General features: G+C 41.6%; 1 protein-coding gene across 1 annotated transcript in view; it reads right to left on the bottom strand.

The window, feature by feature from the left end:
- Window positions 1-16,806, bottom strand: part of stk32c (serine/threonine kinase 32C) — a 63,462-nt gene extending 46,656 nt beyond the window's left edge. Inside the window, exon 1 of the mRNA XM_030379527.1 lies at window positions 16,230-16,806. Within this exon, the coding sequence (XP_030235387.1) occupies window positions 16,230-16,311 (82 nt within the window). The 5' untranslated portion in view covers window positions 16,312-16,806. The remainder of the gene's footprint in view (window positions 1-16,229) is intronic.
- Window positions 16,807-17,054: the final 248 nt, after the last annotated feature.

Below are 17,054 nucleotides of genomic sequence, written 5' to 3'. Positions count from 1 at the left end.
CTGTGTCTGGCTTCGGCAGCAACACTCAGATTCAGAGGAGAACGGACTGTTCGATCCATCTGTGAATTGTTTCTTTGGAATGTCAGTGTGACAAATATTTTGCTGGCACATTTGCAGGTGATTCATATGTAGATAATATTTATTACCATCTGACAAAGGCAGTATCTCAGTACATCCAGAGTACAGATTTACTTAACCAAAAGAAAGCGAAAGACTATTTATTTTTATGCTTTACTATACTTTAGTTTCATTAACTTTTCAGTACTATATAACTAAATGAAGTCAGCTTACAATCAATATTTTTCTTAGTGTATATTTTGAATTTAATGATCAAAAGCAGCAACGCTTTTCCCCCCGCTCTGTACAACCATGTCTTGAGAATATCAATTTCACCCTCATCTTTGGTTGTGTAGACTTCCAACACTCTCTTCATTGATTATATGAATGTATGTACAATAGTGGAGTTCTACGTCACATATTGTGATGTTTTTTATTCCCTGGTCTACAGACAGAATGTGCTATCATGCAACAGCCCAGCTAGCGAAAAGGTTGGGGTCCTCCGCGCGGTCTATTTATCTTCATCAATGACAGATTCTTTGGCCTTCCTCCGTTCCTTTGTTAGACTTCTTGTTGTCAGGGTTACCTTTAGCCTGAAAGACGTAAAGGATACCCAGGGAGGGGCCACCTCAGAGTCAATCTGGATGAACCCAAGGTTAAGTGGTACGTGGCTGTTCTCAGTAAAACCCGGAGGAACGGGTCAGGGCAACTGGAGAAAAACAAGAAGACGCGTCGGGGAAATAAGTGAAATGATGTCAGTCAGCTCCTGTACGGTCTCCGGGTTCTCAGTCGTGTTGAGCTCAACAGCTTTGTCTCCCGTAAGAAAAAAGGGGGAAAGCGAGGAATGCTAAAAGTGCTTTGACAGCAAATGCTGAGGATGAAGGTGCGTGGCTGAGAGTTCGGTGACATTCCTCCAAGCCCTCTTGGGGGCTGGAAGCTGCTGACACTCTGGGCGGTCGGGTAGCAGCTGACTAGATATCTTGCAAGGGTGTCCCTTTAACGTGTGACTGACTCATGTGGGATGAGTGGCTATTGGCATGAAGCCGTGTGTGTGTGTATGTGTGTACGTGCGGATGTGTGTGTTTATGTGCGGATGTGTGTGTGCATGTGTGTGTGTGTGTACGTGCGGATGTGTGTGTTTATGTGCGGATGTGTGTGTGTGTGCACGGTATAACCCTCTAATTGAGTGCTGAATTTAGACAGGCTCCCCTCCTCAGCATGAGTCACAGAGCCCGGCGCGGTAAAGGCACCCCAGTGATGGGGCCGATAGCGTCTTCAATCAAAATGGCTCTTTTAATCATTTTGGATGCTCGTGTCTCGTGATCCCGTCCCACGTTCCCTTCTCACTACATAGCAGCTCGGATTACCGTGACAACTGGCACAATGATCCTCGAGTGGGTTTCATGGGAGTCAAGCAGAGGTGGACATTTGTTTACTTTATAATGGCATGACTTCTGTTGTTGGTGCTGCCTCTTCCAAAGTTTATTAGTTGAATCCTCGCGCTTGGGCGTGTGCAGACTAAAAGAGAAGTATTAAGGGTGGACCTTTCCTATTATTTGGTTGACAATAACCTAGTAGTAGTCTTTGTAGTATTAGTAGTAGAGGAAAGTTTCCCTCTTTGTTTGGTTAGATTTAATGACTTGGTTCCTGTTATTTTAAAAGAGAAGGTATAGAGAGAAGGAGTATAATGATAAGGGGAAATTCAAGTGCTTAGCTCATTCAAAAAAAACATTGTTCCCCCAAAGTTATACACCCTGCATGGCAGGCAGCAGTGTAGTGGGGCAACTGATATAAAAAGGGCAACGAAAATAGACAGAAACGACCTGTCTTTGTCCTGTCCGAAGTTGCCAACTTAAAGGCTTAGACGAGGTGGGCGGGGGAACAAGGAGTGGGAGTGAGTGGCCTTTAGAGTGAGTGGTTGTGATTTAATGAGGTCTCACAGTCTCAGCTCCAGCTAGATAGTGGAAATATTGCAGGATGTGCACAATGTTGAACTACAGTATATAAATTAGGTTGTGAAATGAAGGATGAACATGAAAGGCAAGGAAATTGACGTCATTAATAAAATGTGCTGCGATTCATTCTTCTTAATAGGTGTAAAAGACAATCAACTGAATGTACCACACATAGGTAAGTATCTACACATTCAAGTTGTACATATTAACAGTACACAATGCACTTCTACGCTTAGATTATTCTTTGTATTCCCTTTAACAGAGAAACCCTCTGTTGAAGGGAATACAACGAAAACAGGTATGGGTCATGCATGAACAACCAAGGTTGTTAGATAAAAAACCAACAAAGGCCTGAATATTGAATGATATATAATACAAAGCTACGCCTGGATGTACTTCAAAGTTGCAGTAAGAGTGTTATTATTGCGATATAGCAATAATAACTCTGAATAGGAATGAATGAGCATGCTGACATAAAATGGTTAAAGGAAATGATAGACAGAAATTGCAGTTTAAAGATCGGTCATTAAAATGTGTCTGTCACAGAGCAGGAATCGGCAAAGTAAAAAAGCCATGGAGTAATCATAATTTCTGACACCGAACACCAGAGAATGGATTTAGGATAGTTTACGACATGAACCAGGGGCGAGATACCGTGTGACTTGAAAATAGAAGAAAAGTCTAATTTATTCTGTGGCACTAACCATCTTCAGTCATATTTTGACATGAATTATGAATCCTAAAGTGATGTAATTTTAATGAGGCCTTCTTTATTAATCATAATCACAGTGTTCGCTCCAGGCACAAAGAATAGTGGAAGAGGTGTGAGGGAAAGGAATGATGGTGTGTGTGTGTGTGTGTGTGTGTGTGTGTGTGTGTGTGTGTGTGTGTGTGTGTGTGTGTGTGTGTGTGTGTGTGTGTGTGTGTGTGTGTGTGTGTGTGTGTGTGTGTGTATCAAAAGCATGAATGCTGGAACATGCTCAAGCTCACAGATTAGATCCTACCTCGGGGGATTCACTGCGTACAAAGGCTTGGTGATGGTGACTGCATGGTATTCTGTGTTGGTGTATATTAGGTTCTCTAATTGGTAATAGTCAGAACAGATTAGTCACCCACTGGACCCTAATACACTAGCCATTACAAATCAGTAATGAAGAGACATGAAAACACTTGCTCTAGGGTTAAATAATATGATGTAGAATGTTATAGTTAAATAACCCATGTTGGCCACTCTTGCAAACAGCTAACATGGCTGAACAAGTGAATTAGTCATATAGCCTAGTTCTGCTTAGTGGTCACTAAGCATTAATGGGTCTTCTTAGTCGAAAAATAAAGTTAACTAACTTAACTTCATTACAATAATGCATAATATTAAATATAGGTGTGTTCTGGTGATTTGCAGCAGAAGTGGAACAGTACAAGTAGCGGTAACCAAGAAGAGAAACTAACCATGAGTAGCATAAGCGCGGCGAGAGTATGACATGAGGAATTGTGGCAAACTGTACAGGTGTGTGATAGCCTGATATTGCTCGACCAATAGAGCTCGTAACTCCCGCCCCTTCCGGTGGTCCCCATGGGACCTATGAGATCGTAAAATATGAATTGGTTTCAATGCAGAGAACAAAATATTTTCCAGTCTTTATATGCCCCGGATTACACATATGTTGTTTGTGAATACGAATGATTATTTTTCACGTTGTTCAGTAAAAGGCGGTAGAGGAAAAACACAATGAGAAAGGCTACAAGTCTTGTATTTGACAAGACCGACAAAAAAAAAAAAAAAGAATCTCCCCATCGTCATAACTGAAACTCTCCACATGCCCCGACTTCAAATGGTTATCATCTCTTTCGATGCCGTTATCCTCCCCTTGGAGAAATCACCATGTCTGTACCAGAGTGGTGGCACTGGTGACATATATCATTCTCGTTGAGAGCAGCGAAGAGCTGTAGTTAACAAAGCGGCCTCACACAAAACCAAACATTATCCAACTTGCTCACAATAAATTGTAGTTCTCTTTTCATGAAAAATTATCATTTAAATCCACAAACAACATATGTGTAATACGTGGCATATAAAGACTGGGAATAGCGAATTCAACAGACCATTACACATCCACTGCCGCCATCTTGTTTTTTCCCGGAAAAATGCTTCTATGCACTCCCCTGTACAGTAATTGAATCAAATCCGACCCAAACTATGAAATGGTTATGATTGGCCGAACCTTGGCGAAGTCTGCTGGACGGGGCCAGACAATCTAACAGAGCAAAGAGAAAATGATCGTCCCCTTCCCAGGCTACCTGTGCTCTACCTTGTTAAATGAAACAAACGAAACAAATCATGTCAGGATATCATTTTCAGCTCATGCTGTGATTCCACAGGCTACTACACTATGCAGCAATTTGAATCTGCGCACTTCCCCTAAGAGTGGGAATGATCCCCTGAGACGATAACACCGTCCCACCGCTGTCTGGGCTGGGATGCATCGAGCGTGTGTTGGAATAGCCTCATATAGGATCGTAATAGTAGACAGAGTGTTATACCCTTAGAGAGGAGCAACTTAATACCTGCGATGTTAGCCAACCAAGAGCCCATTGACTCACACTCAGCAAGTAAATATCACATAGCTGTGCTGTATTGTGGTTAAACCAGGGTACACTCATAGTCTGTGTGATGGCAGAAACCTTGAGGGACCTGTATTCACATACAGACAATAATATAAAATGGAGTGAGAAGGGTTCATTCAACAAATACTACTCTAAACAGAGCATGACATGAATAAGCTAGTCATTGACCCAAGATAAACGGCTCCCACTGAATAGTTATACAAATAAGGTGAACGAGGGAGGACAGTAATTGCAGCACTTTAAGATTTTAACCCTATTAACAGCATAAGCATTTTTTCCTTCTGCAAAGCCAGTACTATCTTCTTCCGAGCAGACCATGGCAATAATAAATCATATCTCCCACCTATTGCTCCCTGTACAGAACAGCACACTGGACACAGATCAAAAAAACTCCTAGCATCGATCGTCTGCTGCTCTACGTTTGGGAAATATTCCTCTGCATTCATTCCAATCCACCGGCCTCTACTCAGGTGTTGAACCATGGCCCCCTGCCCAAGCAGAGGTTCATATTTCGCTGACAAACTAGCATTTCCAAGCACAGCCCATTTATCTCAATATGAGGTGCTGTATGCCTTGGTTTACAACAGATCTATAGGGCAGCAATAGGGAAACCTTTATCTGATGATGACTCAAGGGCGCCTTTCTCAAAAGGTTTGAGGCAGCACCTAGACTCTATTATCAATGAAGTATGCGTGGCACTGCATATTACGGTGGAACTGAAATATATACATAAACCCCCCCAAAAAGCTCTAAGAAACACTTTGCTTCACAGCAAGCTGTTTGTCCCATAGGACCACTGAATACTTCATGCTTCAAGGCCTCAATCTTCTTTTAAGGGTTCAGGGAAAGGAGGTACTCCTGGCACATGTAACCACTGAGGAGAAGCCATCAAAGGCATGGAGGGGCCCAGTTTAAGATTGATATTCAAGAAATATGGGTCTGGGAAAATTTGATAAAAAAAGACGCCTGTTTACTTGTGAATCAGACCAAGCTTTATCGCTATCACGATGGAAGATATGGGAAGGCCTTGCTTACGGGATTGTTTTGTTAACGAGAAATCTTTTAGTTTGATTAACTTACCATGCACCATTATGGACATGGGTCAAAAGTGAATGGTGATATTTTCCCCCAGTAAAACACCATTCATTACCATGGATATATTGCTTGCACCTGAAAATTTTGCACCTGAAAATGTATTTGCCATGCAAGCACTGAATTTGACAGCAGCTGTTTTTTATTACACATCTGGTGAATCAACCCAAACAATGGCCGTCACAGAGCACTCCACATTCTGACCAGCCATACGGGGACACTTCTCCCCGGCCCACTGATGACCACGTTTGAAGGACTGGTGTTTACCTTAATCACTATCATCACTGAGTGGCCATCAGAATGGTTTTCCTATTAGCACTCTGGAGTGCTAGTGCAGCTAAACGTGTGGGCTCTCCAACACAGCCTGGGATGAATAAATGAGAGCACTACAGAGTTGATTGCCATCACTGGCTGGGGGTGACTGCAATGGCGAGGACCTCCACTCATAAGTGGAAACAAACACGAGGACAGATGAACAGTGATCGCTGTGAAGCACTGTCACAGATGGCCAGTCCATACTTCTCTGCAGCATCCTCATTCTTCGCTAGCGATTGCTAAATTGACTTGATGTGTCGGGATTGTATATGAAAATAATGCGATTGCCAAGGTATGCGTGTGCATCTGTCCGCCGATGATATGCTCCCCATCCACTCAACCTGCTCCACTGCTGAGAGGTTAAAGTCATGTTGTCGTAAAGTGGTATCCGGTGTGGTTGTATCCGAGAGTTTTTGCCATCAGGAGTTCATGAGAACACAATTGTACCGATGCCAATACTGCTGCATCCCTAATTATTCACAAGCAACACAAATCTAAATTTACTGCAATTACAATTTGCAGCCAAGGTTGATGCCTAACAACCAAGCAAATCATTATTCATCTCCCATGAACTTTATGCCGTCCTCTTCTCCCTCCATCTGAAAAGAATAATATATACTCTGGGCTCCCTGCTTCACATTCAAGAAAAACATTAGAAATTCTCAATATGACCGACCAGAGCTAACATTCATTTTATTAAATCCGAGAAAGGCATTTTTGAAGTTACGAGCAGCAAATATTAAGTATTCAATGTTTTGCTCAAAATGTTTATTGAACAGAATGATGAACAATTTATTTTCGTCTAATAACTGGGGCTAATGGAACATTAACTATAATTGTGATCCTTAAAAATGCCTCAAAAGAGGCAAATACATGTGAAGATTTATTGTGCAGGACAACAGTACGTCTCTATAGACAAACAGACAGATTTTATTTCTTTAAAGGATTGCACTCCAGTTGTAATGTTAAGTCGGGTATAGAGATGTTTTGCGGATGCACAGTGAATCCTCACAAACAAGGTGCCATGCTGTCGGTTTGAAGAGGGAGACATGAAATTGGATCTCCACTCACTCTCACGTGCGCACACACACACACACACACACACACACACGCACGCACACACACACACCGCAGCAGGCTGTGTCGGTATACTTCTACCTCGGTCTACTGGGTAGCTGAAGCATACTGCATACACTTCAGAGAAGGTAATTCTCTGTTGCTCCCTTGGTATTGCCACATACATCAGGCACAGCACTGCCACAAATTGAGCTGCTTGGAAGCTTCTGAGGTTGCCATGACCAAATCCCCGGAACTTGATGGGCGGACTGAAATTCCTGTGCAATTCACAGCTTCCTGCGACGGACATTGGGACATCATTTATTTACTTTGTTTTGTCCTTTATTTTGAACATCAGACCGTCCTAATATCTGATAAACGTTCCATGACCTAACGGGACTCAGAGATTTCCTTGGCTTGACTGCAGCTGCAACTCCGCCTGACCCATACATTTATTAACCAACAATTACAATGTATAATGGATAACCTTTTTTTATCAGCATCCACAAGAACGGGGCACAGCAGCAAGCATCAACAAAATTAGATTTGCCACCAGGTCATCAGCTTCAGAGAGAACATTCATCATCCTCAACTCCCCTTAGACTCATAACCCACCAGACCGTGACAAGGCCTACTGAAGAAATTGACCATGCGTAAAGGGTTAAAATGCCATGTTGACCTTCTCAACAGTGTGTGTGTGTGTGTGTGTGTGTGTGTGTGTGTGTGTGTGTGTGTGTGTGTGTGTGTGTGTGTGTGTGTGTGTGTGTGTGTGTGTGTGTGTGTGTGTGTGTGTGTGTGTGTGTGTGTGTCTGCTCGCGCGCGAGTGTGTAGGCCAGGTTACATAAGGGGATCATCTCTGACTTTCGGAGAGGTGTTTGGAGGGAATAGCTGTCAAGATGGAGACTTCAAGACGAAGGAGAAAACAATGAATAGTTGGATTATAAATAGCCCATGAAATGTTCGGTTCAGTTCAAGGCAAAAGCAAAGAGGTAGAGGTGAGAAGACTACTGTTGAATTATATGTCTTCACTCTCAACACCACATGAAAATAGAGCAGTAGAAGCCTGTTGTTATTTCAACATTATGATATGATAAATATTATACGTTGAGGACTTTAGGAAATACACTCTGAAACCAGACTCAAGCAGACCAAAGGATTAGAAAAACACATTTTTACATATTTCAGTATCCTAGTTATATCGATACACACCATTAAGGGTTAAAGCCTTTTGCTCAAGGATGCTGTCGGCTACTGACACTGTCAAACATCCTCACCACAACACTCATACCACTATTCTATCTATAAGGGATGGTTACCTCGACAATCAACAACTGCTGCAATCACCTGACTCCAAGGCAAAGCCTCTAATACAGGAGGTTATGCAAATGTTGCTTCTAATTAGAATCCAGTACTTACGATACCTGACGAAAATTCATAGCATGATGGCAAAAATACAAACAAAAAGGTTTTGGCAGCCCAACAAGATAATACCGAGTATGTCCTGATTCCACAGTGAGGATATCATACGGGCTCGGAAATAATGCAGTTATCACCTCAGTAACGAATAAAAAAAAGTGATATGATTAATTAGTGTCGCAAAATGAGCTGGAGGTGAAAAGTACTTTGACATAGCTGTTTGAGAACGTGCAACAGACACTGTACTGTATGTGTATAAAATGGCTACCATGGCCTAGTTCCTTCCCCCTCAGCTGCTGTGTTTTGGGGCTAAAGCAGAACACACAGTGTTCTGGCCCAGATACACCTTACTTCTGTTTGCCCTCACACAGGTAAATAGGACAAGTGACTTAGTCAGGTCCTATATTGCATTCAGCCCCAACCAAAGCCATGCTATCGTTTTCTAGCAGAACCTACACAAGTACTCACTTTTCTCAGTCTCTCCACACTCACTATGTGATTGAGTTTAACATATCCATCTCTTTACACCCGTATTTTAATGGCATTGAGATCCATATAGCAAGGGAGGATTGTTGCATACACACTCCCTAGGGGGTCTACTGGGCAGCTGGAGGGGCGGAGTTACTGTCAGCCTTGATGGTGTCACATTTCAGCACTCATTCAGCAAGGAATATTTCAAGATTCATCACAAGTGTGTGTGTGTGTGTGTGTGTGTGTGTGTGTGTGTGTGTGTGTGTGTGTGTGTGTGTGTGTGTATTTTTATATGCACGTTTGATGGCAAGGCAGGCGTGACAAACCCTCCGGCGACACGTATGCTACAAAGTTCCACAGATGTTACAGTGGTGTGTGTGTGTTCATGTGTGTGTGTGTGTGTGTGTGTGTTCCGAGTCCGACACCAAGGAGTATGGCTAAAACAGGCCACTTGTCCTGTCCTCTCTCGTCCTGTCCTCTCTCTCGTCTCATGCTGACCTGTCAACATCCTATCCTCACTATTCCTTCCCGCCACGGCGATGCTGGAAGTCACCTTTCTCTGGCCCCATTCTTTCACTGTTACAGATAGTCCTCAGGCCAAATCCAATTTCCAACGGGACCCAAACAAATGCTGATCAATTTATCATATCATAGCACGACATTATGTGGTTCTTAGAACCAGCCAATGATGGTTCATACCAGCGGACAATATGATAGAAATGGTGGTAACCCAAGCTCAGGAAAAATGCAACCGTCACACCATTGAAAGGGTTTGATTATATCATCATGGTTGATTATATTATTGCTGTATTTGATGGGCAATAATATCCTTATGGGTATAAATGTCAGCTATAGTAGACTCCTTTTAAGGATATGACAAAATAAATGTCATTAAGTAATGCATATATTTGCAGATTGTTTTGGCGTTTCATGTCAGCTGCCGGCACTTAAATACAAGTTGCTTAAAACACTACCTGCCAAAAATGAATGATGATGATTATTATGATTATGATTATACAAAATGTCATTCCCCTCATCCCATAAACCTCATGTATATTAGGGGTAGGAATCTCTTGGCACCTCACGATTCGATTCCGATTATGAGGTCAACGATTTGATTCTAAAACGATTATCAATGCATCTCGATGCAACAAAAATATTTATATACATTTCCATGCGTGATTTTCAAAAATATATATATACATCCGAGTTTGCTACTCAGAGTTTGCTAATCACTTCTTACTTTTGTGATGATCATTAAAGACATCAACAGATTAACTTATCGAATATTTTATTAGAGAAAAAGCTTTTGTCACAAATATGTCCTTTCTATGAACAATGCAATAATCATTGCAGCTTGCATTACAACACAATATGGAATTATGTAAAAAATTGGTTTCAGTTTTCTTCTTGTGTTCTTGTGTCTGGCTGTGAGTTTGCGTGCATGCTATGCGTAGGCTGAATTACAATCGTGTCAAGACAAATCAGATTGGCCAATACACACTGAAGATAAATTAAATAATTTTAAAATTACTAAAATTATCCCTCTCTGCCGAACAGAATGTTGCAGCAGGCAAACAAATTAAAATTAAATTCAGATTATTAATTTATCTGCATCGGGACGGAATCGTTCTAGAGAGAATCGCGATGCATCGAAGAATCAATCATTTTTCCCACCCCTAAATACTGCTCATTCTCAATCTTATTCTTGGTATTTTATAACAATTAATGATTTGCCTTTGGGTGAGGTATGTAAGAACACAAACCGGTCTCCGCAACGGGTTTAAAATGCTAATGACAGCCAGAAACCCATTGAAATCCCCGAGATCTAGGAGTTTAATCAGAGGAGCCTAAATGTTTTTGCAATTTGAGTCACTGCGCAAAGCCTAGAAATTATATTTAATGAAATATTGTATTCTAAAGTTTCTCTCATCTTAAACAGTGAAAGTAAACACAAATAACTCAAAACAGAATTAAGCATTACACCTACGCTTTCACACAAACTCATTGTGTGTGTGTGTGTGTGTGTGTGTGTGTGTGTGTGTGTGTGTGTGTGTGTGTGTGTGTGTGTGTGTGTGTGTGTGTGTGTGTGCATTTTATCCTTTAGATCGCAACATATAATAGCATTATCGGTTCCCAGGATCCAAATCTATATCCTCCCTCACCATCTTAATCTGCTCCTAATTTCGTTTGCCAGCACATGGATGCACTGTTTACAGTGTGTACTTACATTCTCGCACATTACTTCCCCTGGGAATTTGCTAGCACCTGCATTTGAGCACTGGGCTTAAAGTTGAACCAAATGTAATGTATTGCGAAAGACCCCAAAACCATATTATGATTCTCAAAGATATCTATGTTTTCTTTAAGCTGGATGCTTTTAGGCAGTGAGACTGAAGATGCTGTGGTGCTGCTTTATTATTAAAGATTATGTCAAACCTGACCCAGGGTATTCTTGATGACAGAACTGTATGGATGACATTTTGCTGACAATACTCTATACTGTTCTTTATCTAGGAAAACAGGTGGCTTGAAGAGGCAATCACATGATAGGAGAGAGAAATGTTGCTATCAGTTTATGCCAGATACATCAGTAGGCCTTTCACACATAAACTCTGGATGAACTCTGGAGAATCAGGTCCGGAGATGAGTTGCCCTTTCACACATGCAACACACAACAGGAGATGAGGCCGCGTCCGACGTGTTCACACATATTTGAGATGCTGCGTATACTTTAGCCGAGGGGTGACGCCTGGGGAGAGCGTGTAGGAGGCTGGACGTAACGCAGAGTTTACCCCAGGGAGCTGGTAGTGTGAACTCCATAGGGGCTGGCATTATATCGGTGCATGTGTGAAAGCGCTACAGGTCAACCTCAATTGTGTTCCCTCGCATTCGCTAATCCTTTCCTTTGCAGAACTGGGAGTATACGCTCACATAATATTCACACAATATTGCATTATTCACACAAAAAAAGACACAGGCACACACACATGCACACTTTGAGAGCAACCCATCTTCATGCCGTTTGCATCTTAGTATCCTGCAGAGCCAATCTCTTTGAAGACTCCTTCACCCTGGCTCTGCTAGAACCCTGAGCTCTCCCTTACAAGCTCACCTAAGGACACGTGGTCTCCTTGAAAACTCAATCACCCTGACTCTGGCACTGCTCGAAATAAATGTAATCTGGATTTTTAAAACCGATAAAACCTCTCCCCAAAACGTTTAGCATTAAGGTTACACCGTTAAATAAAAGCAACTGGTGTAATTAGGCCAGACATCATCTTAAAACGTCTACTTCCATTGTGCCATTAGCTGGTACATTCTTTACTGCCATTGGTGGAAGCAATCGCCTGCATTCACTTTTACCCCATTCTTGTTTCATAGCTAATAAACCCATTACAAATGTAGCATAAGGCTACTATGTGAACAGTTAACGTATTAAAAGACTAGGGATGAATTTTGGCATTCATAAACTTGCCATATTCATAACTTTGTGTTAGTATGCTAGGCTAGGCCAATAAGCCGAAAATAATAATTCAATCAGCGTTATATATATATATATATGTGTATTATTGTTAGCCTCAAATGGGATGATTTAGACAAGCACTTTCACCAGGAGATAGAGCGACGTAGCCAGGCCGCTTGAGACCAGCAACGATAAGACATGCTTTGTAAAAGGTTTTGGCCTGTTTGTAAGACCCTAGGTTAATTGTTGTCATCGTCTATGTTGAGATGTAGATCAGCAATGATTTCTGATAAAATGACCCCCTCTTGAGCTGTTGACACGTTCCTGAAATTGGTGATTAATAGATGGACATATATGGCATATTACATTAAAAACAAGTGTTAAGCCGCTCTCATAGCTGTAACTTTGTTGGTCTAACCCAAGGAAGGATATACAAGCTGCCATATATGGGTAGATCTCTCCAATGGTACCAACAAAATCCTAATTTTGATCCGGTGTTTAACCGGCACAGCGCATGCTCATGGAGGGAGATACCACACAGTTTTATTCTGTGCGAAACAAGTCGCTGCCTTTGTGATAATTGTGAATACTGAATGCAGAGCAAGATTTCAATAAGTCGCAAGGTTTACGTTCATGATGGTGTGTATTTTTAACTGATTAAAAACAAATCGAAATCAATGTATGTTAAGGGTCATTCGTCGATTGTGCCTTTATTCTCCAACACATTTTTTTTCCAACCATAATCTTATTCTACTCTGTCTATGTCTGCAATAAAAAAATTTAAACTAGCTCACCCGACATCATGGCGCTAGCTTATATTTAGGCGCCTACACTATCATAGGCTCATGCCTTGTGATCAAGCACATCCCAGTGATTGGCTGATGTCAGATCATATCTGTATCCTATAATGACAGCAGCAACAATAAAAATCAACCCAGATCAGTGGAAGTGGAAAAATGTTAATAAGTGTGAACAAAATGAAAGAAATGCTAATAATGAGAGACATATTTTGAGAATGTAATGATATGAACACAGTCACCGTTTTATAAAACATTGATTTACTGCTCTATCGGAACCCTGAAGGATTTTTCAAGCATTTATCCCATACATTTTCAGCCGCGGCACTGCATAGCATCGCACTACTACTATGTCATGCCTGCACATTTATGTGTCTGTTTACAAAACACACACACACACCACAACTAATCTAGTTAATGTTGAAAAATGTCATTTTGTTTTATCTACAACAATATTGCAAGGAAGCCTTGCTCCAGGGTTAAATGTTGCCAGAGCACAACAAGGGCAGTGTACTTCACATATTTCCAGACTAGTGGGACAATTACAATGGTCCCATTACATTGAAGATAGAGAGAGCGACCGTCAACGTAGCTACAGGCACTTTGTTGAAGAGAGAGAGCGGAAGAAAGAGAGATAAAAGAAAGAGAGAGCGAGAGCGAGAGAGAGAGAGAGAGAGAGAGAGAGAGAGAGAGAGAGAGAGAGAGAGAGAGAGAGAGAGAGATGTAGGGCTACTGCGAAGATGAAAAGAATGAGAAGGACTCAGTATTCATGGAGAGTAATCAGCCATCTCCCTCTTTATCGGTCTCTATCCCTCAACCAAATGTGTCTTCAATGCCTTATGTACTCATATCTGACAGAGACAGGCGGCTACACACACACACGCACACTTTGATATACAGGCAGAGATGCATTTAGGGAGCCCTCACAATTTGGTGATACATGCCTATAGGTGCAGATTCACGCGCGTGTGTGCATACACACACACCACACAAAATATCAAGTGCATTTCTAGTGCAGACTTTCCACCCCTCTTTCTCTCATTAAAATACAACATTCTTTGTTTTTCTCGCTGAATTGCCTCTTTCTAAGCGTCCATACCAAAACTGTATGTCAGGACCTAGCACAAATAGGCTCCTTTGGCCCGAGATGGACCTTAAGAATGCAACAATGCAACAATATGCAACTTTGTGGCATTAAGCCTCATCTGAGAGGATGAAATATTGGCTTGAAAGTAGAGAGCCACCACTGGTACTCCAACATACTCACGCTTAAGACACCCTCAGGGCAGAAGGCTCTGTTTAATGTGTATGGACTCGACAATATCCTTTTATTAAGCCAGGGAGAATTGCAAAATTACTTTAAGATAATGACGAAAGGCCAGCTAATGATTAGTGGACAAAAGCTAACAAATCATCATAATATAGGCATTACCAGTTACATTTGTATATGCCTTTCTCTTCTTCAAACCAGCTGGTCTACAAAATAGGCCATATTTAATTGAAGCAAGGAAAATGTTTTTTTCTACCAAAGACGTTAATCCCTGAGAGTCATCTCCTCAGCATGTAAACTGAAGCAACAGCCATAGTATAGAATGAGCTGGATGAACTTATTTATAACGCACACACAATAAAGTTTTGGTCGGTGAAGTCAGTAAGTTGGTCACAGATGCTTACTGCTCAATGTGTTTGACTCCCATTGCCTAAACCATCAGTGACCTACTTAGTGACACTGCCAGATACACACTTGTGTATGTGCCATGAGGGGAAACACTATCACTCCCATCCTTGAACCTATGATGAGCAAGTGTGACATGGGCAAGTAGAGTCTAGATGCCCATATGAAAGGCTAGATAATGGCTTGATGGTGTTAATGCTCTAACAGGGCAAAAGTGCTTAAGGGAGGTTATCAACGTGAATGCATATCTTGGTAATAGGTAATACAATTTAAATTGGTTTACGTATCGTGAAGGCAGAGAATCCCGCGAAGCCCGTCTTAACAGTTGTAGCCTTGTTAGGGGCTTTTGTTGCTTGGTTTCCTATTAAAATGATTGGTTTAATGTTATTCTTATTCACTAAATACGATTAGTCGGCGAAAATCCTTAAGAGTCTCATACGTGTGAGTGTTATCTTTTAACCATCACATCTCATAATGGGATTATACATGGGAAAATGTAATATTCATATTTCAAAGGAAGCGGTTGCTATGCATAACGCCACATATTCCCTTTGCGTTATGGGGAAAGCCAATTGCCTCCTTATATCAATTCATATGGAGCATGCACGGCACTCCGACGCGTCCAGTTCCATACTTTGTATCCTTTGAACTAACTAACCATATTTGATTAATTTTTATTCGGGAAGAACTATTCAGCACCCATCCCTAGAGGCTTACTGATGACATCTATTATCAAATAGCATTACTTTCACGCATGGTGCTAAGCTCGTCTTAATTATGCAATTACTGCAACGACTTAAATTGCTTCTATTTCAAAGACGTGAACGCACGCGAGTAACATAGCGAGCTCCATATCCAACTGAGTGCGTAGTGTACAAACACACATGCACATCTTTGTGTCCTTAGTTTACGCCAAAATAAAACTTTTCTGCGATACGAACATGCAACATTGGAACACATATGGACATACATCCGACATAAGGACTGCAATGGTTCTCCATCTGAGGACAGGCGGTCCATCAGTGTTAAGTTGGGCGTCACACCCCCAGCCTGCTCTAGTCACAACAAGCAACGAGACCAGGGAGGGAATCTTCTCCCAAAAACAGCCAATGGTAAACATACAGGCCATAAAACGACACTAGCTACATCCAACAGTGACAGATGTATTCAGTCACTTCGCTCAATTACAACTTCTATAACTTATACGGTTCAAAGTATCGCCTCAAAACTCCGTTCCCTCTAGTAAAAGGTGCATCGTGGATCAGTTATTGTCATATCCCCAAAATACACTTTAAAATACTTACCATCCTCCTTCTCGTCGTACACGGGTCTTTTTGAGGAGCTATTCGCGCCCATCCTCTTCTTCCACTTGCCCCAGTGAAACATTGAGACGCGAGCTCAGATTGCATTCCTCGCTCCTTGAAAACTACACTTCTGTCTCGGACACGCGGATCAATTCATAACACACTCCTGGTGCCCATTATGTCTTGCATTTAATCCCTGCCGACTTGATTTTTCACACACAGACACACACTTGAATAGACTGCACTGCAAAGTGAACGCTGAATTATATTGATGTTGCTCGGGGAATGGCTCGTTTTGGCGTTATGCTTTGCTGTCTTCAGTGTCCAGTCAGCCACAGTGAATTGTGTTCTCCAGCCTTGCGAGTGTGCCAGTTGTTGGCCAGTAAGACTGTGGTCGAGACGACGTAGCAGCTTGTGTTGTCGTGCTTGTCAAGATCCAGGAACAGCCTCTCGGACTCGCTTACCTCAGACTGTAGGTGTAGCCGCCTACTAGAGGAAGTAGTGCTGCTCAGCCTGAGTGTAGCCTGTTACCTCAGTGGATTCAGACATTCAGCGAATCTAATTAGAAGATGGGTGGGTGGTGCCAGATCATTGATGGAAAAGGGGTTAACACTTTAACTCCCTGGCTGTAAAGACAAAATCGCTTATTAATGCTGTTTTTTTTCATTTTGGAATCAATTATTATTATAAAATATTGATAACTATAGTAGCCAGTTTACAGTCATTATTGTTCTTATATTATTACCTGTATAATATTATTATTGTTAATATATGTAGATTAGAATATATATTTGTATACAATATTGTCAGAGATCATAAGACAAT

Source organism: Gadus morhua, chromosome 15, assembly GCF_902167405.1.
Source record: "Gadus morhua chromosome 15, gadMor3.0, whole genome shotgun sequence".
Lineage (NCBI taxonomy): Eukaryota > Metazoa > Chordata > Actinopteri > Gadiformes > Gadidae > Gadus > Gadus morhua.
Note: the sequence above shows the minus strand (reverse complement) of the source record. Positions and strands in the feature narration are given on the sequence as shown.